Consider the following 27809-nt stretch of genomic DNA (forward strand, 5'->3'; position numbering starts at 1 on the left):
ACCCTAGAGCCTGCTTCGGATTCTGTGTCTTCCTCTCTCTCTCTGCCCCTCCTCCACTCACACTCTGTCTCTCTGTCTCTCTGCCTCAAAAAATACACAAACATTAAAAAAAAATTAAAAGCTCATTAGAATACGATGAGTAAAGTATGGTGTAACACTTTACAAAAAAGTTTATTTTGAAATAATTTTTTCAAGTAAACTATCCCCAACGTGGGGCTCAAACTCATGATTCCAACATCAAGAGTCGCACACTTACCAACTGAGCCAGCCAAATGCCCCATTATTTTGAAATAAATTAGAGTCATATAGAAGTTAGAAATATAGTACAGAAAGTATTCCCATTAACACTCCACTCAGGTTCTACAATGACATCTTATATAACCATACTACAACCATTGAAACTTGTATTACCTTTATAATCAGAAAAAAAGTGAATGAAAAATTATGGGGATAATTCTTTCAACTTTTCTGTACATTTAAAGTATTTAAAATAAAACTTGGGGGGAGAAATGATGGAGGGAGTAATCAAAGTATCAAATACTGTACAAAATGAGAAGCAACCTGTATAAAAATCAACTTAGGGTGTTAATCTGGTTAATTTGAGTTATCCTCAAACCAATTAAAAATTTTTCAGGCAGAATGATTGTGTCAAGTGCTACTGCAAAGACAAATGAGATGGGAACTGATCAATGAAATGACCACCAGTGACTTTGATATGAGTAGTCTCAGTGGAGTAGTAAGGGCAAAAGCCTGTCTGAATTGGGATCAAGAGAAAAACTGGATACGATGAGTATAAATAATCCTTGCAAAGAGTCTTCTGTAAAAAGGAACAAAAGAAATGGAGTGGTAGCTAACGAGGTAAGTGTAAATAGTCTACAAAGTATAAAAAAAGCATAACAAACACAATCACCTGTAATCCCATGAATGGCTTCATTCTCTTGTAAGAAAACATGAGATTCCATTGCTATAATTTTAAAATTATAAATTGCTATAATTTTAAAATCTGACAATACCAAGCACTAGTAGGAGATAATGGAAACTGTTATACAATATAGTGGAAATGTAAACTGATAGAATTCCTGTAGAAAAGAGTTTGGCATTATCCAGTTAAGTTGAATATACACACACACCACTACCAAGCAAGTGCACTCCCAGGAATTTATCCTAGAGAAGTTCTTGCACATGTATGCTAAATACACATAGACTAATGTTTATAGGAATGCTATTTGTAAGATCTCCACACTGGAGACAACTCAAATGTCCAACAACAGTAGAATGTATACATAAACTGCAGATACTCATAGAATGAAATGCCAGAAAGCACTGGAAAGAACTATTGTTACACACAACTTGGGTGAAAATTATAAACAAAAATTCCAAAATAATACATACAGTATGATCTCATTTACATGAAGTCTACAAAAATGTAAAACTGATTTCAGTATTTTAGGGATACAGAGACAATAAATAATGAAAAGTAGGGAAATGGTTACACAAATGGGAGAAGAGTGTTTACCTACAGAGGAAGGAAGAGTGTTTGGTGAAAGACATATGAGGAACATATGAGGTGCTGTTATATCTAGACCTTGGTGTTGGTTGTACAGGTATTGGCTTTATAATTATCTTTAAAATTGTACTTAAGAGCTATACAGTCTTCTGTACACATATGTGATTAAAGACTTTAAAAACAGGCCTTTAACACATTTTTTCAAAATTTAGTAATGAGATCAAAAGGGACCATAACATCTTCTGTATCATACAGAAATTTACTGGTTATAGGAGTGCCTAGGTGGTTCAGTTGGTTAAGTATCTGAGTCTTGATTTGGACTCAGGTCATGATCTCACGGTTTGTGAGTTTGAGCCCCGCATCAGGTCCTGTGCTGCTAGCACGGAGACTACTTAGGATTCTCTGTCTCCCTCTCAAAAATAAATAATTAAACACACACACACAAAAAGAAATTTATTGGTTATCTTTTGGCAAAATACCTTAAAGAGTGTCAAACTTAAATACAAGTTATCTACTTTTTGCTATAAAAAGTCAACTGTGGAAGAGGGCAGGAAGATGGTGGCAAAGGATGATGCTAGGTTCACCGCGTCCTGCTGATCGCTTAGATTCCACCCACATCTGCCTAATTTACCCCGATAACCACCAGAAGACTAGCAGAACGGACTCTCTGGAGCCAAGTGTAGACCGAGAGGCCCACGGAAGGGGGTAGGAAGGGCAGAGAGGCGATGCGCACTACACAGACTGGGGGGAGGGAGCCAGGGCAGTGGAGGGGCAGCCAGCACACCCGGCAAGGCAGAGCCCCCAAGTCTGGCTTGCAAAAGCGGAGGGACTGGACGGAGTGTGTTCTGACAACCAGTGGGACTTAACACCTGGAACGTTATAAGTCAACAGCTCTTCTCGGAGAGCTGGAGGGAGAGTTGTTGAGCCCGGGAGGACGGGGCTCAGCTTGGTGGGGAACAAAGGCACTGGGAAGCGCCATCTCCCTCGCCCATCCCCCAGCCAAAATCCCAAAGGAAGCCAGTTCCTGTCACGGAACTTGCTTGCACCATGCAAACACCCAACGCTGTGTTTCTGCGGATCCATCCCTCCAATGGGTCTGCCTCCCTCCCAGTGCCACAGGGTCCCTCCCTAAGCGGACCACCAAAGGCAAAGTGAGCTGAGCCTACCCCTCCAGCCCCTGTGCGCCTTGTAGATCCACCCCTGCTAATACGCCAGATCCCATTGAAACAGCACCACAAGACTGGTAGTGTGCAAGTAGCCCGAACAGAGGCCACACCACTCCACAGTGAGTCCTGCCCCTGGGAGAGGGGAAGATAAGGTACACACCAGTCTGAGTGTGGCCCCAGCAGTGGGCTGGGGGCAGACATCAGGACTGACTGCGGCCCCGCCCACCAACACAAGTTACTCCAGACAGCACAGAGGAAGAGCCCTGCAGTTCCACGCCACTCCAGGGACTATCCAAAATGACGACACGGAGGAATTCTCCTCAAAAGAAACTCCAGGAAGTAGCAACAGCTAACGAATTGATCAAAAACGATTTAAGCAATATAACAGAAAATGACAGCAGAGAATCTATTGCTACAGAGATCAAGGGACTAAGAAACAGGAGGAGCTAAAAAATGCTATAAATGAGCTGCAAAATAAAATGGAGGTGACCACAGCTCGGATTGAAGAGGCAGAGGAGAAAATAGGTGAATTAGAAGATAAAATTATGGAAAAAGAAGAAGCTGAGAGAAAGAGAGATAAAAAAAATCCAGCGTCGGGCTCTGTGCTGACCGCTCAGAGCCTGGAGCCTGTTTCAGATTCTGTGTCTCCCTCTCTCTTTGCCCCTCCCCTGTTCATGCTCTGTCTCTCTCTGTCTCAAAAATAAATAAACATTTAAAAAAAAAAAAAATTAAAAAAAAAAAAAAAAGGGGCGCCTGGGTGGCTTGGTCGGTTAAGTGTCCGACTTCGGCTCAGGTCATGATCTCACGGTCTGTGAGTTCAAGCCCCGCGTCGGGCTCTGTGCTGACCGCTCAGAGCCTGGAGCCTGTTTCAGATTCTGTGTCTCCCTCTCTCTTTGCCCCTCCCCTGTTCATGCTCTGTCTCTGTCTCAAAAATAAATAAACATTTAAAAAAAAAAAATTAAAAAAAAAATCCAGGAGTATGAGGGGAGACTTAGAGAACTAAGTGACATAATTAAGCGAAATAATGTATGCATAATTGGGATTCCAGAGGAGGAAGAGAGAGGGAAAGGTGCTTAAGGTGTACTTGAAGAAATCATAGCTGAGAACTTCCCTGATCTGGGGAAGGAAAAAGGCATTGAAATACAAGAGGCACAGAGAACGCCCTTCAGATGCAACCTGAATTGATCTTTTGCACGACATATCATAGTGAAACCGGCAAAATACAAGGATAAAGAGAAAATTCTGAAAACAGCTAGGGATAAACATGCTCTAACATTTAAAGGGAGATTGATAAGACTCATGACGGATATGTCTACTGAAATTTGGCAGGCCAGAAAGGAATGGCAGGAAATCTTCAATGTGATGAACAGAAAAAATATGCAGCCGAGAATCTTTTATCCAACAAGTCGGTCATTTAGAATAGAAGGAGAGATAAAGGTCTTCCCAAACAAACAAAAACTGAAGGAATTCATCACCACTAAACCAGCCCTACAAGAGATCCTAGAGGGGATCCTGTGAGACAAAGTACCAGAGACATCACTGCAAGCATGAAACCTACAGACATCACAATGACTCTAAACCCATATCTTTCAATAATAACACTGAATGTAAATGGACTAAATGCGCCAACCAAAAGACATAGGATATCAGAATGGAAAAAAAAACAAGACCTATCTATTTGCTGTCTACAAGAGACTCATTTTAGACCTGAGGACACCTTCAGATTGAAAGTGAGGGGATGGAGAACTATCTATCATGCTACTGAAAGTCAAAAGAATGCTGGACTAGCCATACTTATATCAGACAAACTAGACTTCAAATTAAAGGCTGTAACAAGAGATGAAGAAGGGCATTATATAATAATTACAGGGTCTATCCATCAGGATGAGCTAACAATTATAAATGTCTATGTGCCGAATACGGGAGCCCCCAAATATATAAAACAATTAATCACAAACATAAGCAACCTTATTGATAAGAATGTGGTAATTGCAGGGGACTTTAATACTCCACTTACAACATTGGATAGATCATCTAGACACAGGATCAATAAAGAAACAAGGGCCCTGAATGATACACTGGATCAGATGGACTTGACAGATATATTTAGAACTCTGCATCCCAAAGCAACAGATGTACTTTCTTCTCGAGTGCACACGGAACCTTCTCCAAGATAGATCACATACTGGGTCACAAAACAGCCCTTCATAAGTATACAAGAATTGAGATCATACCATGCATACTTTCAGACCACAATGTGATGAAGCTTGAAATCAACCACAGGAAAAAGTCTGGAAAACCTCCAAAACCATCGAGGTTAAAAAACACCCTACTAAAGAATGAATGGGTCAACCAGGTAATTAGAGAAGAAATTAAAAAATATATGGAAACAAATGAAAATGAAAATACAACAATCCAAACGTTTTGGGATGCAGCAAAGGCAGTCCTGAGAGGAAGATACATTGCAATCCAGACCTATCTCAAGAAACAAGAAAAATCCCAAATACAAAATCTAACAGCACACCTAAAGGAAATAGAAGCAAAACAGCAAAGACACCCCAAATCCAGCAGAAGAAGAGAAATAATAAAGATCAGAGCAGAAATAAACAATATAGAATCTAAAAAAACTGTAGAGCAGATCAATGAAACCAAGAGTTGGTTTTTTGAAAAAATAAACAAAATTGATAAACCTCTAGCCAGGCTTCTCAAAAAGAAAAGGGAGATGACCCAAATAGATAAAATCATGAATGAAAATGGAATTATTACAACCAATCCCTCAGAAATAATCAGGGAATACTATGAAAAATTATACGCCAACAAACTGGACAACCTAGAAGAAATGGACAAATTCCTAAACACCCACACACTTCCAAAACCCAAACAGGAAGAAATAGAAAGCTTGAACAGACCTATAACCAGCGAAGAAATTGAATTGGTTATCAAAAATCTCCCAACAAATAAGAGTCAAGTCCCAGATAGCTTCCCAGGGGAATTCTACCAGACATTTAAAGCAGAGATAATACCTATCCTTCTCAAGCTATTCCAAAAAATAGAAAGGGAAGGAAAACTTCCAGACTCATTCTATGAAGCCAGAATTAGTTTGATTCCTAAACCAGACAAAGACCCAGTAAAAAAAGAGAACTACAGGCCAACATCCCTGATGAATATGGATGCAAAAATTCTCAATAAGATACTAGCAAATAGAATTCAACAGCATATAAAAAGAATTATTCACCATGATCAAGTGGGATTCATTCCTGGGCTACAGGGCTGGTTCAACATTCGCAAATCAATCAACGTGATACATCACATTAATAAAAGAAAAGATAAGAACCATATGATCCTGTCCATCGATGCACAAAAAGCGTTTGACAAACTTCAGCATCCTTTCTTAATAAAAACCCTCGAGAAAGTTGGGATAGAAGGAACATACTTAAACATCATAAAAGCCATTTATAAGAGGCCCACAGCTAATATCATCCTCAATGGGGAAAAACAGAGCTTTCTCCCTGAGATCAGGAACACAAAAGGGATGTACACTCTCACTGCTGTTGTTTAACATAGTGTTGGAGGTTCTAGCATCAGCAATCAGACAATGAATGGAAATCAAAGGTATCAAAATTGGCAAAGATGAAGTCAAGCTTTCACTTTTTGCAGATGACATGATATTATACATGGAAAACCCAATAGACTCCACCAAAAGTCTGCTAGAACTGATACATGAATTCAGCAAAGTTGCAGGATACAAAATTAATGTACAGAAATCAGTTGCATTCTTATACACTAATAATGAAGCAACAGAATAAAGAAACAGATCTCTTTCACAATTGCATCAAGAATCATTAAATACCTAGGAATAAACCTAACCAAAGATGTAAAAGATCTGTATGCTGAAAACTATAGAAAGCTTATGAAGGAAATTGAAGAACATATAAAGAAATGGAAAAACATTCCATGCTCATGGATTGGAAGAATAAATATTGTTAAAATGTCAATACTACCCAAAACTATCTACACATTCAATGCAATCCCAATCAAAATAGCTTCTAGTTTGGAAGAATAAATATTGTTAAAATGTCAATACTACCCAAAACTATCTACACATTCAATGCAATCCCAATCAAAATAGCTTCTAGTTCTCAAAGCTAGAACAAGCAATCCTAAAATTCATATGGAACCACAAAAGACCCCGAATAGCCAAAGTAATGTTGAACAAGAAGACCAAAGCAGGAGGCATCACAATCCCAGACTTTAGCCTCTACTACAAAGCTGTAATCATCAAGACAGCATGGTATTGGCACAAAAACAACATAGACCAATGACAGAATAGAAACCCCAGAACTAGACCCACAAAAGTATGACCAACTAATCTTTGACAAAGCAGGAAAGAATATCCAATGGAAAAAAGACAGTCTCTTTAACAAATGGTGCTGGGAGAACTGGACAGCAACATGCAGAAGGTTGAAACTATACCACTTTCTTATACCATTCACAAAAATAAACTCAAAATGGATAAAGGTCCTGAATGTGAGGCAAGAAACCATCAAAACCCTAGAGGAGAGGGGCGCCTGGGTGGCGCAGTCGGTTGAGCGTCCGACTTCAGCCAGGTCACGATCTCACGGTCCGTGAGTTCGAGCCCCGCGTCGGGCTCTGGGCTGATGGCTCAGAGCCTGGAGCCTGTTTCCGATTCTGTGTCTCCCTCTTTCTCTGTCCCTCCCCCGTTCATGCTCTGTCTCTCTCTGTCCCAAAAATAAATAAAAAAATTAAAAAAAAAAAAAAAAAAACCCTAGAGGAGAAAGCAGGAAAAGACCTCTCTGACCTCAGCCGTAGCAATTTCTTACTTGACACATCCCCAAAGGCAAGGGAATTAAAAGCAAAAATGAACTATTGGGACCTCATGAAGATAAAGAGCTTCTGCACAGCAAAGGAAACAATCAACAGAACTAAAAGACAACCAACGGAATGGGAAAAGATATTTGCAAATGACATATCAGACAAAGGGCTAGTATCCAAAATCTATAAAGAGCTCATCAAACTCCACACCCGAAAAACAAATAATCCAGTGAAGAAATGGGCAGAAAACATGAATAGACACTTCTCTCAAGAAGACATCCAGATGGCCAACATGCACATGAAAAGATGCTCAACGTCGCTCCTCATCAGGGAAATACAAATCAAAACTACACTCAGATATCACCTCACGCCAGTCAGAATGGCCAAAATGAACAAATCAGGAGACTATACATGCTGGAGAGGATGTGGAGAAACGGGAACCCTCTTGCACTGTTGGTGGGAATGCAAACTGGTGTAGCCTCTCTGGAAAACAGTGTGGAGGTTCCTCAAAAAATTAAAAATAGACCTACCCTATGACCAAGCAGTAGCACTGCTAGGAATTTACCCAAGGGATACAGGAGTACTGATGCATAGGGACACTTTTACCCTAATGTTTATAGCAGCACTCTCAACAATAGCCAAATTGTGGAAAAAGCCTAAATGTCCATCAACTGATGAATGGATAAAGAAATTGTCATTTATATACACAATGGAGTACTACGTGGCAATAAGAAAGAATGAAATATGGCCTTTTGTAGCAACGTGGATGGAACTGGAGAGTGTGATGCTAAGTGAAATAAGCCATACAGAGAAAGACAAATACCATATGTTTTCACTCTCATGTGGATCCTGAGAAACTTAACAGAAACCCATGGGGGAGGGGAAGGAAAAAAAAGAAAAAAAAGAGGTTAGAGTGGGAGAGAGAGCCAAAGCATAAGAGACTCTTAAAAACTGAGAACAAACTGAGGGTTGATGGGGGGTGGGAGGGATGGGAGGGTAGGTGATGGGCATTGAAGAGGGCATCTTTTGGGATGAGCACTGGGTGTTGTATGGAAGCTAATTTGACAATAAATTTCATATAATAAAAAAAAACAATAGCTAAATTATGGAAAGAGCCTAAATGTCCCTCAACTGATGGATGGATAAAGAAATTATGGTTTATATACACAATGGAATACTACATGGCAATGAGAAAGAATGAAATATGGCCCTTGGTAGCAACATGGATGGAACTGGACAGTGTTATGCTAAGTGAAATAAGTCATACAGAGAAGGACAGATTCCGTATGTTTTCACTCCTATGTGGATCCTGAGAAACTTAACAGAAGACCATGGGGGAGGGGAAGAAAAAAAATGGTTAGAGAGGGAGGGAGCCAAAACATAATAGACTCCTAAAAACTAAGAACAAATTGAGGGTTTATGGGGGGTGGGAGGGAGGGGTGGGTGGGTGATGGGTATTGAGGGCACCTGTTGGGATGAGCACTGGGTGTTGTATGGAAACCAATTTGACAATAAATTTCATAATTAAAAAAAAAAGTCAACTGTGCCAAATTTGTTAATTCCTATTGTGATGGTAAGTTGCTATCAACAGCATGCTACATAGGTACAGAGCATATATTAAAAACCAAAAAGGCCTTGTGATGCTTGGGTGGCTCGATCAGTTAAGCATCTGACTTTGGTTCAGGTCATGACCTCGTGGTTTGTGAGCTGGAGCCCCACATCCGGCTCTGTGCTAACAGCTGAGAGCTTGGGGCCTGCTTCAAATTCTGTGTCTCCCTCTTTCTTTGCCCTTCCCCTACTCACACTCTGTCTCTCTCTCAAAAATAGATAAACATTAAAAAAATTTTAAAAACCAAAAAGCCCTCACATACTTAATCTATCTCCCTTCAAGGCACAGATGATATTTTGACAATGACTGAGAAAGTAGTTTTGCTTTTTAAAAATTCACATTGAACACAGAATATTCTGATAATGGATGTTTAGAAATTTTTCCATTTGTTACATGATTCTATTGCTGAAAATGATGTCTGTCACCAATAAAAATTCATACCTGTAATTTTGCATACATGGATGAAAATTTTTTAATATTTAAAAACTTCCAAAGTATGTAAATGGTCTTTAAGTCTGTTATTAAATATAAAAAAGTCAAAATAATAATTTTAATGGAGCAAATGACAACACTAGTTAGTATCTTTGTATTTCATGTAATACAAGTATCAATCAGTATTTTCACTAAAAAGTGTTTATAGAGTACAAAATGTTTAAAAATCAGTGAAGTTAAACATTCAAAATATTTCAAATATGGAAATTTGCAAATATAAATCTTCAAATAAAAAATAAGTTTATAAAACTTTTTTTTTTTAAGTTTATTTATTTATTTTGAAAGAGAGAGACAGAACAAGTGGAGGAGTGGCAGAAAGAGAGGGGGACAGAGGATCCAAAGCAAGCTCTTTGCTGACAGCAGAGAGCCTGATGCAGGGCTCGAACTCACAAACCGTGAGATCATGACCTGAACCGAAGTCAGACACTTAACCGAGTGAACGACCGAGTCGGGTTTTTTTATATGAAATCTTTTTTATAAGCTTTATAAAAAGCTATAAAAGTTGATAAACTTTTTAATAAACATTTAAAAAAGTTATAATTCTAAAATAAATTATTAGATAAGACTATATCTAATGTTTCTTTCCCCTTTGCTTCCTTCTACCCTGGTTACTTTCCAAACTGACACTTCTGAAAAAACTGGTCCAGAAGAACTTCAGGACCTTCCTCAAATATTTAGTGTCCCTTAAGTGGAGTGTTCAGACTAGGTGGGCAGCTCCTCCACTCTGGCCGGAAGCTACGGAGTTGTAGCAGTTTTGATTTCTCCCACAGTTAACTTGGTAGGGACAGTTCTGTCTATTAAGTTCTCCCCTTCCCCAGCAGAGAGATTAGCCACCTCTGAAGATGCAACTGTCTTTCCCCCACCTTCTCCAGGTGCGTATATGTTGGGGAGTAAATGCTAGAACTGAGCAGAAAGTAGAGCTAGAATGATGTAAGAAATGAAGGAGGAGAGAGTGAGGGATAATTTGGAGAGGGAACCAAAAAAGGGGAACAAAAGTACTGGTTGTTTTCAAATTAACAGTATTAAAAAAACACTAGTATTTTGGACTTTAAAAATAGCATGGGATACTAGAATATACAAAACAGCACTGCAATCACTCAATGTAAGAACTGAGTGACATCAGGGAGGATGAAATCTACCAAGTAAATTTCAACAAAAACTTCCACATAATTGCTGGATGAGACACAAATAAACTTCAAATCAGTTTGAATTACTGTGTAGCAAAATACTATAAAATATTTTAAAGTAATAGAGCACATTCACTTATTATTGATAATACACATAAGTTTTAATATACTGTTCATAAATAAAATTTAATTATCAAGATTATATCTTATAATTTCTATTTTGTTTTATAATGTACATAATAACGTTCAGAAGTATAAGTACATACTTTGCAAATGAATACCCACACATATGTACACACATACACATATTCAGTCCCATTATTTTTAGATTATTTTATTTTTTAACTGATAAGGGTGGTATGATGAAAAAAGTAAATGTTAATTAACCCCTGGTTGAAAGTTATGGGTTCCTTATTTTAGCATTCTAAGCTTTATTTAGCTGTAAGAACTTCATCAATACCATACGGACACAGAACTTCACCTGAATATTAGTTCTCAGGCCTGTGTATCTTAATTAAATATGGTTCTGCTAAGAATGAATTTCAAAATTCTTGAATTCAATGCAATTCAAGCTTTCACATTTTGGTTTAAGAGAATCTGTAAATTGTTTTAATTCTACTGTCCTAAAAACAATTCTTTTAGGGCCACAAAATGAGCAGTAACAGCAATGTGAGGGTTTTTGTTTGTTTTTAGTATCAGCACTGAATTGAGGCTAAAAGAATTTTAAAAAATTTCAAGTTAGAAGCACTTGTATATAAATACTAATATATAGTTCTTCAATTTTTCTCTAGGTTGAAGTAAAACAGTAACACCACCACACTCCATCCTTTCTTCTACTTAGAAAAAGCAGACCCAAAGGGAACATGGTGAGTAACTTCAACAAAGAAAGATTAGGAATGTGGGGAATCTGGTTTTAAGTCTGTTTGTTAAGTCTGTTAACAATTCTCTAGTTGTATACCTGCAATTGGTTTCATCACTTTTGCAGTAATTATACTATTGCACTAAATGCCTTTTGACCATATACTTGGATATGTTAAAAATACTGAGTAGACAGAGAAAGATGCCAATCCAATTCTTCACACCCTTTCCTCCCAATAAGACCTACTTGGACTTGACCCTAATGAGCACCAGTCAAACCAACTGGGATACTTCTTTCTTCAGGCTTCTCCAAATAACGTTAATGAGGGAGGAAGGGAAGAAAATAAAGCAGAACTAACTCCAAGGCGACAAACAGCAAGATCAGATATAACAGATAGATCTAGGGAAAACAGAAAGATCTAGGAAAAGAAGTGGAAGCAAATCATGTAAGCAGATAGGGATACAACAGAGAAGTTGAGCAAACAAAGACATTTGGAAAAAGAGGAAGGAGGAAAAAATATATAAGAACAAATATTTCAGAGAATAAAAGGATTCCAATGGGACTAGAAATAAGATCCCATTTATTTATTTATTTATTTTAAAATCTTTTTTAATGTTTATTTATTTTTGAGACAGAGAGAGACAGAGCATGAACGGGGGAGGGTCAGAGAGAGGGAGACACAGAATCTGAAACAGGCTCCAGGCTCTGACCATCAGCACAGAGCCTGACGCGGGGCTCGAACTCAGGGACCGTGAGATCGTGACCTGAGCCGAAGTCGGGCGCTTAACCGACTGAGCCACCCAGGCGCCCCGAAATAAGATCCCATTTAAAGCATTTCTAGCTTAAAAAGCATTCTCTTTAAGCATTTAGCAAAAAAGTGTTCCAGTGGGGAAAAAAAATAGTGGAACATAGGGCGAAGGGTGAGAGAAGTGGACTGAAGAGGGAAAGCAGAGGGAAGAGAGTAGGAGGAAAAAGAAGGAAGAGAGGGAGAGTATAGAAAGTAGTGCTACAACCAGCATGGTGGCCATCTGCTCTATGCTTCTGCTAAATCCCTCGTCTCATCTACTTAACACAGACGGCACGTTCCTCAAAATGTAATTTATGCAGGTCTGGAAACCAATCTTCCTGGGAAAACTACTTTTCTACCTTTTGTTGTACATCTCCATAATCCCAAACTATGAAACTACTAAGGCTCAGTGACCACTTCCAATCACTATTATTGGGCCAGGATCTACCCTTACAAATAAACTCCTCACTTTGCTTTGTCAGTCCTTCTCTCCCCTAAAACCACAATTATTGCTATTCAGTATTATTGACAGATGAAACAGAAAGAGGCTAGCTTACATGTGTGCAAACTAGTTCACATTCTAAAAATCCAGGGGCCATAGCAACATGTATTGTAAGACATCAGGAATGTTGCTTATTTTGTTTTATTTTTTTAATTTTTAAAATGTTTTTATATTTTAATTTTTGAGAGAGAGAGAGAGAGAGAGAGAGAGAGAGCTTGAGCAGGGGAGGGGCACAGAGAAAAGGAGACACAGAATCTGAAACAAGCTCCATGCTCCGAGCTATCAGCACAGAGCCCCACACAGGGCTTCAACCAGTGAACTGCGGGATCATGACCTGAGCTATAGTTGGACGCTTAAATGACTGAGCCACCCAGATGCCCTAGAATGCTGCTTATTTTAAATATCTACTTCTACTCCACTGGCTTACCAGACCTCTTGCAATGTTATCAATTACAAAAATCTAACTTTTAGGTTATGCTTTTGTATTTCCAGGTTTACCATATTAAAATGCAAATAGCCATAGAAAGATAATAGACTAAATCTCTGACACATTAGATTGCTTGCCATTAAAACACCAAACAGAGAACAGATCCCTACAAGAACAGGACAGATAAGTACTGGTAAAAAGGGCTAAGGAAAAGTATGGTTTACCAAGCATTGCCTAAAAGAAAACTCCTGAGTGAATTCTTGCCCTGGGGAACACAGGGCATACAGAGAAGAGCATGAAAGCTCTAGGCCCTAGGAAAAATGGAAAAGGAAATATTGGTAGAAAAAAACTGAAAAAGAAGAGCTCAAAACAAATTAACCACTTCACAATTTGGTTTCAGGCTGGCTGGACTGTTCAACTCCCAAAGGGCATAATCCCAGAGTCGCAGCACAGTATGAAGCAATCCTGAATACCAGCTCTATCTTGGGTTCCAGAAAGTCTGGGAAAAGCAGGAAAACAATCTCTTAGATGAGTGATTGCCAATGGAATATATCACATATGGCATAGGAGATTTCTAAACCTTTCTGTCCCTCCACCCACATTCCTAACTCCACCCCAAACCAGGTGGAAACTGAAGGGGGAGGAGAGGTGTGTAGAGAGAAAGGTGTACACATGTAGTCTGTAGTCTGCAGACGTTCCTCAAATGATCCAAATGGTAATGTCATGTATTCCTACTCTATGGTGACATGCTTCCTCTGCCATCTGACTAATTAGATCCCACTTCCACCAATGTGATTGGTGAAACGGTTTTAAGAACTCTTTTGAACTGATACATGATTTTGCTTGCCACCTAGTGGAGATAAAATTAATCACAAGCTGAACTGAGGCTAAGTAATCTAAAAGTATCCAATAGTTGTTTGCTATACTCTGACAGCCTAACATAGTTTCCCAAAGGGTGGCTACATGTAAGGATTTTTAGGTGGCACAAGGATGAATGCTATCTTAACTACTTAATATTTACCACAATGCACGGTAGAATAAAGTATAAACAATACTTAAAACACATGATTTCACAAACATGCAAAGATGAGGGTAAATTAAGCCTAATTTTAAAAAGTATAGATTTTTAAAATATATCTAAATTATATTACACAGGTAATACTATAATGGGACACCATCAAAACTATACAGTGACTCAAAAATGACCAATGTTTTAGAAATAGTTGTCTAAGTTGGTTCTTCTGATAGAAGATAACTTCCCTCAGTATGTCTGAGTATTTTTTATGCATATAAGTAATCTTTTTATAGAAATAACAAAGTTTTTAGGTACTCCTACTTTTTTTCTCATCAAATAATAGTTTGTTTTTTTTAAAGAGAAATTATTTCACAGGGAAATTATCATTCATTACTGCTAAGTCTCTATAAATATTTGCCTTCCTTAAAACATGCTTACCTATGTAGTTATCCCATGATTGTCAATAGTTGATTCTTTCTCATTTTGACAAGTTTTATTACAGAAAATATATTTCCATTTAATCTACACAGTTAAACAAATTCTCACAGAACTGTCTGAACTCCTGCCAACTTATTGCAATGGAATGCACTTTAATGACCTATGTTCTATTGTCACAGTGGTCAATTATAGAATTTAGAGGTTTTAAGAACATCTTGAGCATTCAATAAGCATTCATGAGTTCTTGTATTCACTTGATGTTGGAATAAACAAGTGAAAATTGTAAGACTCGTTTCATTATCTTCTCTGATGGCTACTATATTTCTCATAAGACAATTTTCACATTGCCATCTCTAGTTTCAAGAAAGACTGAAAAACTAAGTGTCTGGATAATAGAAATAGGATTATCAAGACTAGTTTAAACCAATCCTCCTACATCTCCTGGATTGGAACCTATTGCCACAGTCAACAAAATTAAAATCCTGTTGGCAAGGAATAGGTAGGGTGGTTGAATAGTTGTTCGGTCTATCTGCCACACCGCCCACCTCCTAACTCTCTCTCTGAGGAGGCAACCTCTCTTACAGTTTACTACTTACTCTTCCAGAGTCACTTATACATATTGTATCATATACAGTTTTTTAAATTTATTTTTACCCAAACGATGGTACTCTATACACACTATTCTTCATTTTTTTGATTTAACAAAGTAAGTTGAAGACTTGTTCCATTTTAATATGTAATAAAGCCACTTCTTTCTTTTTAATGGGGGAAAATATTCCATTGTATCAATATGCCAAAATTTATTTATTCAGTCCTGTAAAAAAAGACATTTTGATGGTTTTAAATCTTTTACTATTATTATAAAATAATGCATTAAACAACCTTGTACATATATTATTTGACATCGTGAGTTCATGCTTACAAGTAGTGAAATTCCTGGGCCATATAAACTTTGGAATTGGCTGCTGGCATTTTGGGGCTGGGGGAAACACTAAATTATGGACTAAAATTAAAGAGCATGACAATGTATTTTAGAATCCTTCCACTGAGTGCAAATTATGCTTTTTCATTATATGTCATATTTTACCAATTCTAACATATATACATTTCTAAAATACGAATGCATCTCATAATCCCATAGACCTTTTAATCACTGTCAGCCAGGTGGCAGTCATAAAAGTAATTATTCCTGATGGTATGACAGGTAACTGTAATTCCTGGTCACTTCACTCATCAAACCATTTAAGGACCATTTAAGAAGAAATATAAGCCATGATATTGCCAGAAAACCTTTGGTGACACCTTCTGGTAAGATCAGGAAAGTGCAAGCATCAAAACTAAAAGAAGGTGTCAGTGATTTGAAACAAAATTCTTTCAACAAATACTACATTATTAATGTTCTTTTTTTTTTTTTTTTTAACGTTTATTTACTTTTGAGACAGAGAGAGACAGAGCATGAACAGGGGAGGGGCAGAGAGAGAGGGAGACACAGAATCTGAAACAGGCTCCAGGCTCTGAGCCATCAGCACAGAGGCCGATGCGGGGCTGGAACACAGGGACCATGAGATCATGACCTGAGCCGAAGTCGGACGCTCAACCGACTGAGCCACCCAGGCGCCCCGACATTATTAATGTTCTTAATGGTACAAAGGACAATTGTGTGTGGGAGGGGAAAAAACCAATTCTGACGACACCAAATTATAAAACTGATCGCAAAGAATCAGATTCGAAATGTGAAGCATTAGTAATATCTTAACTGATACATTTTGCTTATATTTTCATTTTTATAATTGCATAAGAGATAGATGATAAAATAACCAAAAATAAAAAAATAAGCTCAAGAGTTCTTTCAGTAAATTAAAAAAAAAACATTCTCAGTCCTAAGAGACTATTACATCTGATGTACTGGTAGCAGTTTATCTTAGTATTGTATTACCAAAAAAAAAGAACAGTTCAACTCATAATCAGCATGTCAGATTTGAAAAAAATACTCTGAATCTTACTTTAGATCCCTCAGTAGTATTTTAAAGTTCCTATCATGCAAATTTTGCACATGTAAATGTTACTCATATATTTTTTCTTTTCTTCTATTACATTTTCTTACTAGAATACTATTCATCTTTGCCTATTTTGTAAACAGCCACTTTACTGAATTCTCTATTTATAATAATTTTTCAGTGAATTCTTTTGGGCTTTCAAGGTATGCAATGAAACAAAATTTAAACTCAAATTATCTTAAACTATCTGCTGGAATTTAAACTCAGTGAAGATAAAGACTATTTAATTTTACTGTTTTATCTTCAGCACCTAGCATATTACCTTGTACAAAGCAGGTAATCAAAATATATTTGTTACATAAATGCATCTCACTGTAAATCTTACTCCAACCCCTCCCACAACATAGATGGTAAGCTGAGTCAAAAAAAATCGGATACAAAAGAGGAAATAGTATTCACATTTTTTCTCTCCCACATACAAACATACAGATGCTATTAAGAAACTGGATATTTTATATTCAAAGGACTGGATATTTTATATTCAAAGCTATACATTTTTGTTATATAATTGGATCTAGTTTAATAAAACCTTAATTATGAAATAAATGTTTTATTTTAAACACTTACCTTTTGGATCTTAGATCTGATGAATCAAACTGGATATTCATAGGTCCAGGATTTATTTCATGATCTACTTCAGGGATGAGAAGATGCCTAGAATCACTATCCATATTTGCCATTTTTCTTAGTCTCTAAGCACGGATGAAGTCAGTCCTATATAAATCAGAATGGATAAAAAATTAAAAATTATTTTGCTACTAGTAATACATTTGCATGTATAAAGATACTGGAAAAATATAGGAGTTTGCTGATGATACCTTACTTAATGAGGTATATGCCTAAAATATTTTATCAGAAATTTGCTAAGTTGAAATGGAGTTACTGTTTATTTTTCAGATTAACTAAAAATAAGTGGAACAATCCATTTCCGGTAATAAAACAGAGTAGCCTATTTGGGCCCATTTTCCTGCAGAAAGCTATTTAAATTATTGCATAAAATACAGAAAACCTCTTTTGAAAAGCATCAAAAATAATGATGAAAAACAGCTCAAGAAAATGCTTCTGTCCAGAGAGTATTTGTTGTACCAGGAGAAAAGGGACTGAGGTTTTCAAGGCCATGTGAAGTATTAGAGAAATAGAAGATAAAACCTATGATTCACCCAAAGTAAGGAATGATATAGTAAGACACCATCCCCTCTATTTCCAATAACACAGCTGGGAGTACAAAGAGCTTTACCATCAAATTAGGGATTAACAAGCGGTAATAGTGTCTCACTCCCTCACAATGGAACTACAAACAAGATTTCTTGACACTGCCACAGGCAGTGTGTATGTGCACACGCACAAGCATGCATCTTCAGAGGGGGAAGTGTTATATACCACAAACTGTGCTTTATGTGGATTTGCAAGGAGGTCAAAACACTTAAAGCTGTGAATATAATTTAAAGTTAACCTGCCTAATTGGGCTTCTAAGTAACTGCTAGAAACAAATGTAAATCTTTTCTGAGAGGACACAACTTAATCGTATGCCTCAAAGAAGACCTGCTAATAATCTTTCAAAGACAATGAACAGCACACAGTCAAAAATAACCTAATATGCAAAGAAATAAAGTACTATTCATAAGAACCAGAAGAAACAACAGCATAGATTCATAAAGACTTCAACTTTAGGGGTTATGAAAACAAGATCAGAAAACAATTATGCTACCTATTTTTATATATAAGACAAAGTAGATATACATACAGTGGAATATTACTCAGCCCCCCAGAAATGAAATCTTGCCATTTGCAACCACATGGTTGGATCTACAGAGAGTAATGTTAAGCAATATAAGTCAGTCTGAGGAAGACAAATATTTTACACTATCACTCATATGTGCAATTTAAGAAACAAAATAGCAAACAAAGGGAAAAAAGTGACAAAACAAAAAACCTCCTCTTTTTTAAAAATTTATTTACTTTTGAGAGATGGAGAGGTAGAGAGAGAGAAAGAGGTAGAGAGAGAGGAAGAGCGAAAATCCCAAGAAGTTCCCACACTTAGCATAAGAGCCCGAACGAGGCAGGGCTCCATCTCAGGAGCTGTGAGATCATGACCTGAGCCACAATCAAGAGTCAGAGGCTTAAGTGACTGACACACCCAGTTGCCCCAGCTGACTCAACTGTAGACAACAAACAGATGGTTACCAGAGGGGAGGTGGGCAAGAGGATGGGTGAAACAGGTGATGGGAATTAAAGAGTATATTTATCTTAATGAGCATTGAGTTAAATACGAAATTGTTGAATCACTATATTGTACAACTAAAACTAATACAATGCTGTAAGTTAACTATACTGGAATTAAAATTTAAAAATAAACAATAAAATAAAGTAAAACAAAGAAAAAAAGATTGTAAGCACAATGTCTTCCTCATCATAGAAACTAAATTCAAGAGGGTTTCTTCCTTCTATTGTCAACTTGCTATTAAGAATTTTTTATTTAAGGGGTGCCTGGGTGGCTCAGTCGGTTAAGCATCTGACTTGACTTGATCTCACCATTCGTGAGTTCCAGTCCTGCATCAGGCTCTGTGCTGACAGCTCAGAGCTGGGATGGAGCCTGCTTCGGATTCTGTGCCCCCCTCTCTCTTTGCCCCTCCCCCATTCACTCTCCCTATCTCAAAAATAATCATTAAAAAAAAAGTTCAAAACTAATGAACTAGAAGATAAATCGGAAGAAACTATCCAGAAGGGCAGAGAGAGAAAAAAACAGACAGAAAATGTGGAAGATGGGTTAAGAGACATGTGAGAAAGAATAAGAAGGTCTAACATGCATGAAATTGGAGAAACAGAGAGAAAGGAGATAACAGAGGTAATATTTGAAGAGATAAAGGCTCAGAATTTTCCAGAATTCATAAAAGATAACAAGAAATTTAACAAATCCCATGCAGAATTCATAAACAATCTTATCATAAGACTGGGAAAAAAAGAATTAAAATTCCAGACCAAAGGGAAAAAAAGTCAAGTGGTCTCACAGTGTTCTAAGGTCCTTGTATTGTCCGGATCAACACTGTACTTTGAATGCATGTTGTAATTTTAAAGGTAACTACTAAAATAGAAAACAGTATATAACTTAAAATCTAGTAGAGTAGGAAAAGAGAATGATAAAAAAAAATTGCAGACCTAAACAAAGGCAAGAAAGAAGAAAAACATAAAAGAGGTAGGACAAGTAGAAAACATAAAGTAGGTAAGATCTTCCCATTCTTTCTTAAACCCATGCTAATCAGGCTATCTTCCCCATCATTACACAGAAAGTGTTCTACAGTACCAATGACCTATACCCACTGGTCATTTTGTTAGTCTTTAATTTACTTGCCCTATCAGAAATAAGTCCCATAAGGGATCACTCTCCTCCTTAATAAACTAGATTCACTAGGGCTCCAGGTTTTCTCTATATCTCACTGGTCCCTCCTCCTTCTGTCTCATTTACTATTTGCTTCTTATGTCCCAGAATTCTTAAAACTGCAGAGTCCCAAGGTTTTCTTCTCTGTATGCCTTCAGTTTACAGGTAGTTACCCAATCTCATGTAACATCATTTATGTCATATAATACAGCAGCCACTAGTCACTTGTAGCTATTTATATTAATTTAAATTGTTATTAATATTAGTATTATTAATATTAATTTATAGTAATGTAGATTTATATTAATTACAATTAATTTTTTATTACAATTAAATTTTTAAAAATTCAGTATCTGAGTTACACTAACCACATTTGAAGTGCTCAATAGTCACATGTGGCTAGTGGCTACCGTATTGCACAGTGTAGCTATAAAACATTTCCATCATTGTACAAAGTTCTATTGATCTAGACAATGACCACTTCCATGTTAACATTTCTAAACAGAATTTCTCTCCTTGTATATCAGACTTGTATATCTAACTGCCTACTTAACAGGCTTTTTAAAAATTAATATAATTGACAACACTGTATTAGTTTTAGATGAATAACAATGATTTGATATATGTATACATACTTCTTAACATCTTTATTTGGATATACAGACAACCAGTATGTCCAAAACTGAACTTTTAATTTTTTCCCAAAAAACTACCCCACCCATTGTTTTCCTGATTTCAATTGATGGCATCTCCATTCTTCCAGTTAATCAGGCCAAAATCCTTCAAATTTCCCATGACTTCTTTTCTCAGTGTACATTCAATCTATTAGGAAAATAGTGTTGGCTCTCTCTTCAAGTATATCCAGGATCTGACCACCATCATTTGTTACCAAGATTTCTACAACAGTTTCCTAATGGAGCTCCCTGCTTCTACCCTTATCCCTTTAGAGTCTCTGTACATAGAAGGGAGAGTTGTAGAGTGATACACTAAGGCATTTGATCTCACCCAACTGGTTTTTATCACTGGGGGAAGTGCTATCAGACCAAGTGGGTAAATTTGGGATGCTGAACATCCTACAATGAACAAGATACCTCCTACAATAAAGAATTATCCAGCCCAAAATGTCGATAGTTCTGACGTTGAGAAATCCTGCTCTGGGGGGTAAAAGAAGAGGTTGTGATAGGGAGGGACTATAGGGGACCTTATATGGTGATGGCAAATCCTATTGTTCAACTTGATTCTGGTTATATGGCCATTTGCTCTACAATTAGACATGTATTAAGCACTTTTCTGTACGGATGCTATATTTCACAAAGCACACACACACAACAGCAAACTCCGTAAAGTGAAATAAATAGGCTTTAACATTTAAAGGCATGTGCTTTACCTTTATTCCTCAACTATAAGTTATTATGATTATTCTCACTTTATAAATAAGGATACAAGGCACAGAGAAGTTAACCAATTACAAAATTAATAGGTAGGGGGAAGAGTTAGAATTCAAACCCAGGCAGTGTAAGCTCAGAGCCTGTACTCTTTGTCACTATGCTGTGCTTCTTTCTTGTTCTTTGCCCTTTCTCTGTCTTCTTTCATTTTCTTCTGTTTCTTATTACCAGATGACTTAACAAGTAAAGTTTTATTGGTGCTGTAGTTGTTTAATGGTCCTATGTCTGCTGTTGTTATTTTTCTAAATATATATATATGACAGAGTAGAAAGAAAACATGGTTTTTGAGTAAGCAATCCTTACCTGTCACTCACTATCTATGTAATTTAAGATTAACCATTTAACTGCCATGAATCTATTTTCTCATGTGTAAAACTGAAACAATAACATCTACCTCACTAGTGTGGTTGAAAACTACATGAACTAATGAATATTATACTTAATACTTTGTAATGGGAAACTAAATGTTCCAACACATTATTATTCCTCTCTGAAAACAAATGACAAAACTTGTGTTTTTACATATGCAGCCTCTTGAGGTTTTCTTCTTTTTTCTAAGTGAAAAATTCTGCAGTAATGAGGTAGAGAGAAGTAGGCAAATGTTGTCAAATGCTACTAATAAGTTTGACATGGATGTTGGCAACATATTCTATTCCCAGAATATGTGCATTTTCTTTCCTCTGTCTTTTCTTTCCATTTCTCTTTTCTGCTCTCCTGCCCAGCATTTAAGACAAAGCTCTCATTAACTTATTAGTCTTACTAGAGACAAACAAATAATGTTAAAGAAGTACCTTACATAATGGTGGTTTTTCAAAAAAAAGAGAAATCAAAATACTACCATCTCCAGTCATAAAAGACTTTATTTCTGTATCTTCCTATACAGAGTACACAAGTAAAAATGATTATTTTAAGATGAGACAACTAAAATACTGAGTAATGGCAAACTCTGAACAATATATGCATTCAAAACTTCTCAGTGAGCCTCTACAATGTACTTAGGTACCAAGGGAAAAAATTTTTTTAATTTTTTTTTTTTTTAATATTTTTTTAAAGTTTTTTATTTATTTTTGAGACAGAGAGAGACAGAGCATGAGCAGGGGAGGGGCAGAGAGAGAGGGAGACACAGAATCTGAAGCAAGCTCCAGGCTCTGAGCTGTCAGCACAGAGCCTGACACGGGGATTGAACTCACAGACTGTGAGATCATGACCTGAGCTGAAGTCGGATGCTTAACCGACTGAGCCACCCAGGCGCCCCAAAAATTTTTAATTTTTTAAAACGATTTATTTTTGAGAGAGATAAATACAGAGAACGAGCAGGGGAAGAGCAGAGGGAGAAGGAGACAGAATATGAAGCAGGTTCCAGGCTCTGAGCTGTCAGCACAGAGCCTGATGTGGGGCTTGAACTCACAAACTGTGAAACCATGCCCGGAGCCAAAGTCAGACACAATGGACTGAGCTACCCTGGCGCCCCTAAATTTTAACTCATGGTTCCCATCCTCAATAAACTTAAAAAATATTATCCAGCCCAATAGAAGTCTAGAAATTAGGCAACTTATCCTAAATCACTTACATAATAAAACCTAGTAAGATGTTAATTACCATTCTGATTTTCAGTTCATCATTTCACTTCTAATTAAAATCTATACCAATTGCTGGTCCTAGCTTCCAAATTAGCTTTGTAATATATCAGTGCAAGATTTGTAAAAAATGTTTATTTATTTATTTATTTTGAGAGAGAGGGGGATAGAGAGCAAGGAGGGGAGGGGCAGAGAGAGAGAGGGAGAGAGAGAATCCCAAGAAGGTTCCGCATTGTTAGCATGGGGCCCAACGCAGGACTTGAACCCACAAACCAATGAGATCATGACCTGAGCTGAAACAAAGAGTTGGATTCTTAACCAACTGAGCCACATAGGCACCCTGCAGTTCATCATTTCACTTCTAATTAAAATCTACACCAATTGTTGGTCCTAGCTCCCAAATTAGCTTTGCAATAGATCAGTGCAATATTTTTTTTTATGGCAAAAAGTTTACTTGACTGTTTAAAACACAGATTCACAATTTACATATTTGGATGTGAAGCATCAGAAATGATCCTGAATATCAAGTGTACATTATTCAATGGTAATTGTTATTAAAATTTCATTAAGATAAAAGTAACTGAGACAAAGTAATTTTACCAAAACAGAGTTAGTTGAGAAGCAAAAACACAAACTTAATCTTTCAGTTCCTTCCTTTACATAATAAAACTAATTAATAATTCAATTGACTTGTTTGGTTTAAAATTTTAAAACTAATAAGCAGTAGTTTTCAAGATTATTTTGAACTACTAATTATAAAACTAGGAGTAATAGTCCTAACAAATTTCCTTAATTTAAAACTGCAGTGACAAATTAACTTGAAAAAGTTGTTCCCTGGATATAGAGAGAAGATATTCTATATAATGTATCAATGAAGAATACATACTGAATTAAGGTGGACATAGGTATTAAAAACTTGGGAAAGAAATAAAGCTATTGTAGAGAAGTTATGTCGTGTATTGGTTTGATATGATTTCAAATCTACGCATTTACAATCTAAGTAAACTTGTTTTAATCCATCCCTTTATGACAAAGAAAAAAAAAGTTTTAGAAGTAAAGTCATTTTGATAGAAGAATGAAGTAATTGTGTCAGGATGTCATCATCTTGTCTGTTTTCACTGGTAAGAACTCATTAGCTCAGCTGCTTATCAATAAAAACCTATGAGGAAGCAACTATGGCATGGGGACATCTGTACTGTAAATAGCAAGTATGTAAGGACTATCAGAATGTTCCCTGTAGGCAAGGCAGCCCTTTGCTGATCTAAAAGAGCTCTCCAAACACCTGGGGGCAATTAGCTCCTGCTGAGGTAAAGGCCACTTTTATCTGTAGTGGCAAAAGCCTGGTACAGCAGTGCTGAAAATCATCTTTCCCATTAACAGGGACAATGACCCTCTTTAGCAATGCGCCTTAACAGGAGACTTTAACTTTTGCGCAGGCAGAAGGACATTAGCTCTGGTTGACTAAGCTGTCTTTCCCAAGTACCAACTCCAAAGCATATACCTTAACTAAATTTGGACTTTATTCCTTTCATGCCCCCCTTGTCCTGAACAACAGGGTGATAGTCTATCATTGATTTGGAGTATGTAATTTCTTTATTGGCTTATTAAGAGACATTATCCTGTATACTATTGGCTTGTGAAATTCCCACAGTGAATCTATCTTAAACAAACCCCTGTCAGATACAATCTCAGTCACAGCATTAATTTGCCTCCTGAAAAAAACCAAGTTATTAGCTTTACAGAACTTTTAAAACATTCTCTCAAATTTCAAAAATTAAATATTTTAGGAATTGAAAAGATGACTGTCAGACAACTAGTATCCTTTTATTAAAAAGAATATAAGAACTGGGGGTGGGGGTGTCTGGATGGCTCAGTCAGCTGAGCATCTTGATTTCAGCTCAGGTCATGAAGCCAGGGTCATGGGATCAGTTTTAAAACTGAGAAAAACACACCCCATGTTGGGCTCCATGCTGAGCATGAAATTTGCTAAAAATTCTCTTTCTGCCCCTCTCCCCTGCTTGTGGTCTCTCTCTCTAAACAAACAAAAAACGGGGAAATTCATTCAAGAAAATCTAAGGCACATAAAAATTTTTCTAAAAATCTATAAATTCATTTGTGTAAACATTTAGAAGCATGCCAGGCACTGCTTAACTCTGTACAGAAATTTGCTGTTATTTCTGAACTTAATAAAACTAAGCTTAATGAAATCTGTATACAGTGGGAGAAAAGTGATCAATAGAATTGCTAAGAAATGCTAGAGACAAAAATTTAATATTGATAAGGAAACATAACCTTATTGCTCCTCAATCTCCAAAAACTGATAAAATTATCTTCAGAAAGCATTGCCAGGGTATTCCTTTATTTGAATTATATACAATGGTTAATTTGGGGCATGGCCTACTCTGATTTATTAAGTAAAGTGTGGTAGTTGAAAGCTCATGTCATACTCCCTGGATTTGAATCTTGGCTCTTCTAAGATTGGGCAACTTATTTAAATTCCTCACTGGTGTGGGGGATAATAAAAGTACTAGTCTTACAGAGTTGGAGATTTAATGAGATAATGTAGGTAACGCACCTTGCTCACAATGAGTATTCAAGAAATATAACTATCATTTTATTTTTTGGCTTTTTAAAAGTAACTAACAAAATTCAAAATTATATCTTGGCTTAACTTAGTGGCCTGAATAAAATCAGCTGACACATCTACATGCCTTTAGTATACAGTGAGTAAACTCAGTAAGGTAAGAAAGATAAAGAAGTTGAGCTTCGAAGGATTACTGAACTGTCACAAAGAGAACAGACCTAAAGGAAATAATTAATTTCTGAAGAAGAAAACTAGGTGTCACTTTGGAGAAAAACTGAGAAAAAGACACACCAATAAATAAGTAATGGGAGTTGGAACTAACCTTTATTTACTGAACACCTACTACTGGCCTAAGTTTTAAATGTTTAAATGCAACTAATCCTTAGAATTTGGGAAGATGTATATATAACCTTCAAATTATAAAAAAAAGAAACTGAAGCTCAGAAATAACTTGTACTGTATTACTTGGCTAATGAAGCCATAGCTGGGATGGAAACCAGGTTACTTTGGTCCCATATGTTATTTCCAGTATATTGCAATGTCTGCCTGAACTTAATGTTTTTTGTTTTTAAAGTTTATTTATTTTGAGAGAGAGAGCATGAATGGGGTAGGGAGGGAGGGAGAGAGAGAGAGGGAGGGAGGGAGAGAGAAAGAATTCCAAGCAGGCTCTGTGCTGCCAGAATAGAAACCAAAGAGGGGCTCGAACTCACTAACTGCAGGCTCATGACATGAGATGTAATCAAGAATTGGTCACTTAACCAACTGAGCCACCTAGGTGCCCCTCAACTTAATGTTTTTAACCAATACTTTCTGCGGTATTGGTTCCTATGCTAAACTGAGAATGAAGTTGAGTTTAGGAAGAGAGGATTCTTGTAACTCCTGGAGATAATACTTTTGCTAAGATTAAATGTTAGGAAACCCAGAATGAGAAAAATCTAATGTTTATTTATTTTTGAGGTGGGGGAGGGGCAGAGAGAGAGAGAGAGAGACAGAGACAGAATCAGAAGCAGGATCCAGGGTCTGAGCTGTTAGCAAAGAGCTTGATGTGGGTCTCCAACTCAGGAACCGTGAGATCATGACCTGGGCCAAAATCAGATACTCAACCGACTGAGCCACCCAAGCGCCTCCAGAATGAGAAAAATCTAGAAAGATCCTTCAACTTCAGTCAGTCTTACCAAAAAAAGAAAATCAAAGTTAAGGAACACACAAGGGGCATACAAGATTTGATATAAAGGGTCCAGTTTAATCACTTACGTCTATTTGTTCTAAACAAATCTGAAATTTTGTGGCATTGTCAAATTAGCTCTTTATTCCAAACAAGCAGAAAATTGATATCTTAATGATCTAGTCCCTAGTGCTTTTCAATAAAAGATTTAATAACATTCAAGTAAATACCAAGAATTGTAAGGAAATTGGTAATTTTCAGTTGCCTCAATTAGTCAATTAGCTTGAACTTCAAATATCCCAACAATGCTATTTCAAAGGAAATGTAATGCCTTTTTGAAAGTCTTGATAAGTAGAACTACTAGGTAATCTGAAGTTTGATAAATTAGGTTGAGAGGTAAATTAGCAATCCACAGCTAATATTATAATAACACAGAATAGTGCTATCAATGATTAACTGAAATGTTAAATAGCTCTATACCATCAATTTGCCATAGACCTAACACTGATAATAGGGAGCGAAACATGCAAAATGACATATACAGATATATTCACTTCCAGTATCTCACTCAGTCCTCTGAGTTTGAAAACAAGGTTCCAGGAGTGCCTGTGTGACTCAGTCAGTTACACTGTCCAGCTCTTGATTTTGGCTCACGTCATGATCTCAGTTTTGGAAGTTCCAGCAAGGTCAGACTCTATCCTGACCATGCATTCTCCCTCTCTACCCCTCCCCAGCATGTGCACTCTCTCTCCCTCTCTCTCAAAATAAATAAACTTAAAAAGAAAATAAAATAAAACAAAGTCCCAGAAGAAAGGCTATTAATGTCAAAGCTAAGTCATTTAA

The 27809-nt window shown here is 36.8% G+C and overlaps 1 protein-coding gene across 9 annotated transcripts in view; it reads right to left on the reverse strand.

Moving 5' to 3' along the window:
- Positions 1-27809, reverse strand: part of SLC38A9 (solute carrier family 38 member 9) — an 85051-nt gene that overhangs the window by 54253 nt on the left and 2989 nt on the right. For 4 of the 9 annotated variants that reach the window (XR_006202641.1, XM_042939027.1, XM_042938953.1 and 1 more), the window contains one exon: positions 17387-17533. Coding sequence is in view for 3 of the 9 variants with exons in the window: in XM_042939027.1 (XP_042794961.1) it covers positions 17387-17499 (113 nt within the window). In the remaining 6 variants the exon portion in view is untranslated. Of the gene's footprint in view, positions 1-11215; positions 11558-14762; positions 14969-17386; positions 17534-27809 lie in introns of those variants that run through there. The other 5 variants (XM_042939019.1, XM_042939009.1, XM_042938974.1 and 2 more) reach the window with 3 other exon arrangements.

This window comes from Panthera leo, chromosome A1 (genome assembly GCF_018350215.1).
Source record: "Panthera leo isolate Ple1 chromosome A1, P.leo_Ple1_pat1.1, whole genome shotgun sequence".
NCBI classification, from domain to species: Eukaryota; Metazoa; Chordata; class Mammalia; order Carnivora; family Felidae; genus Panthera; species Panthera leo.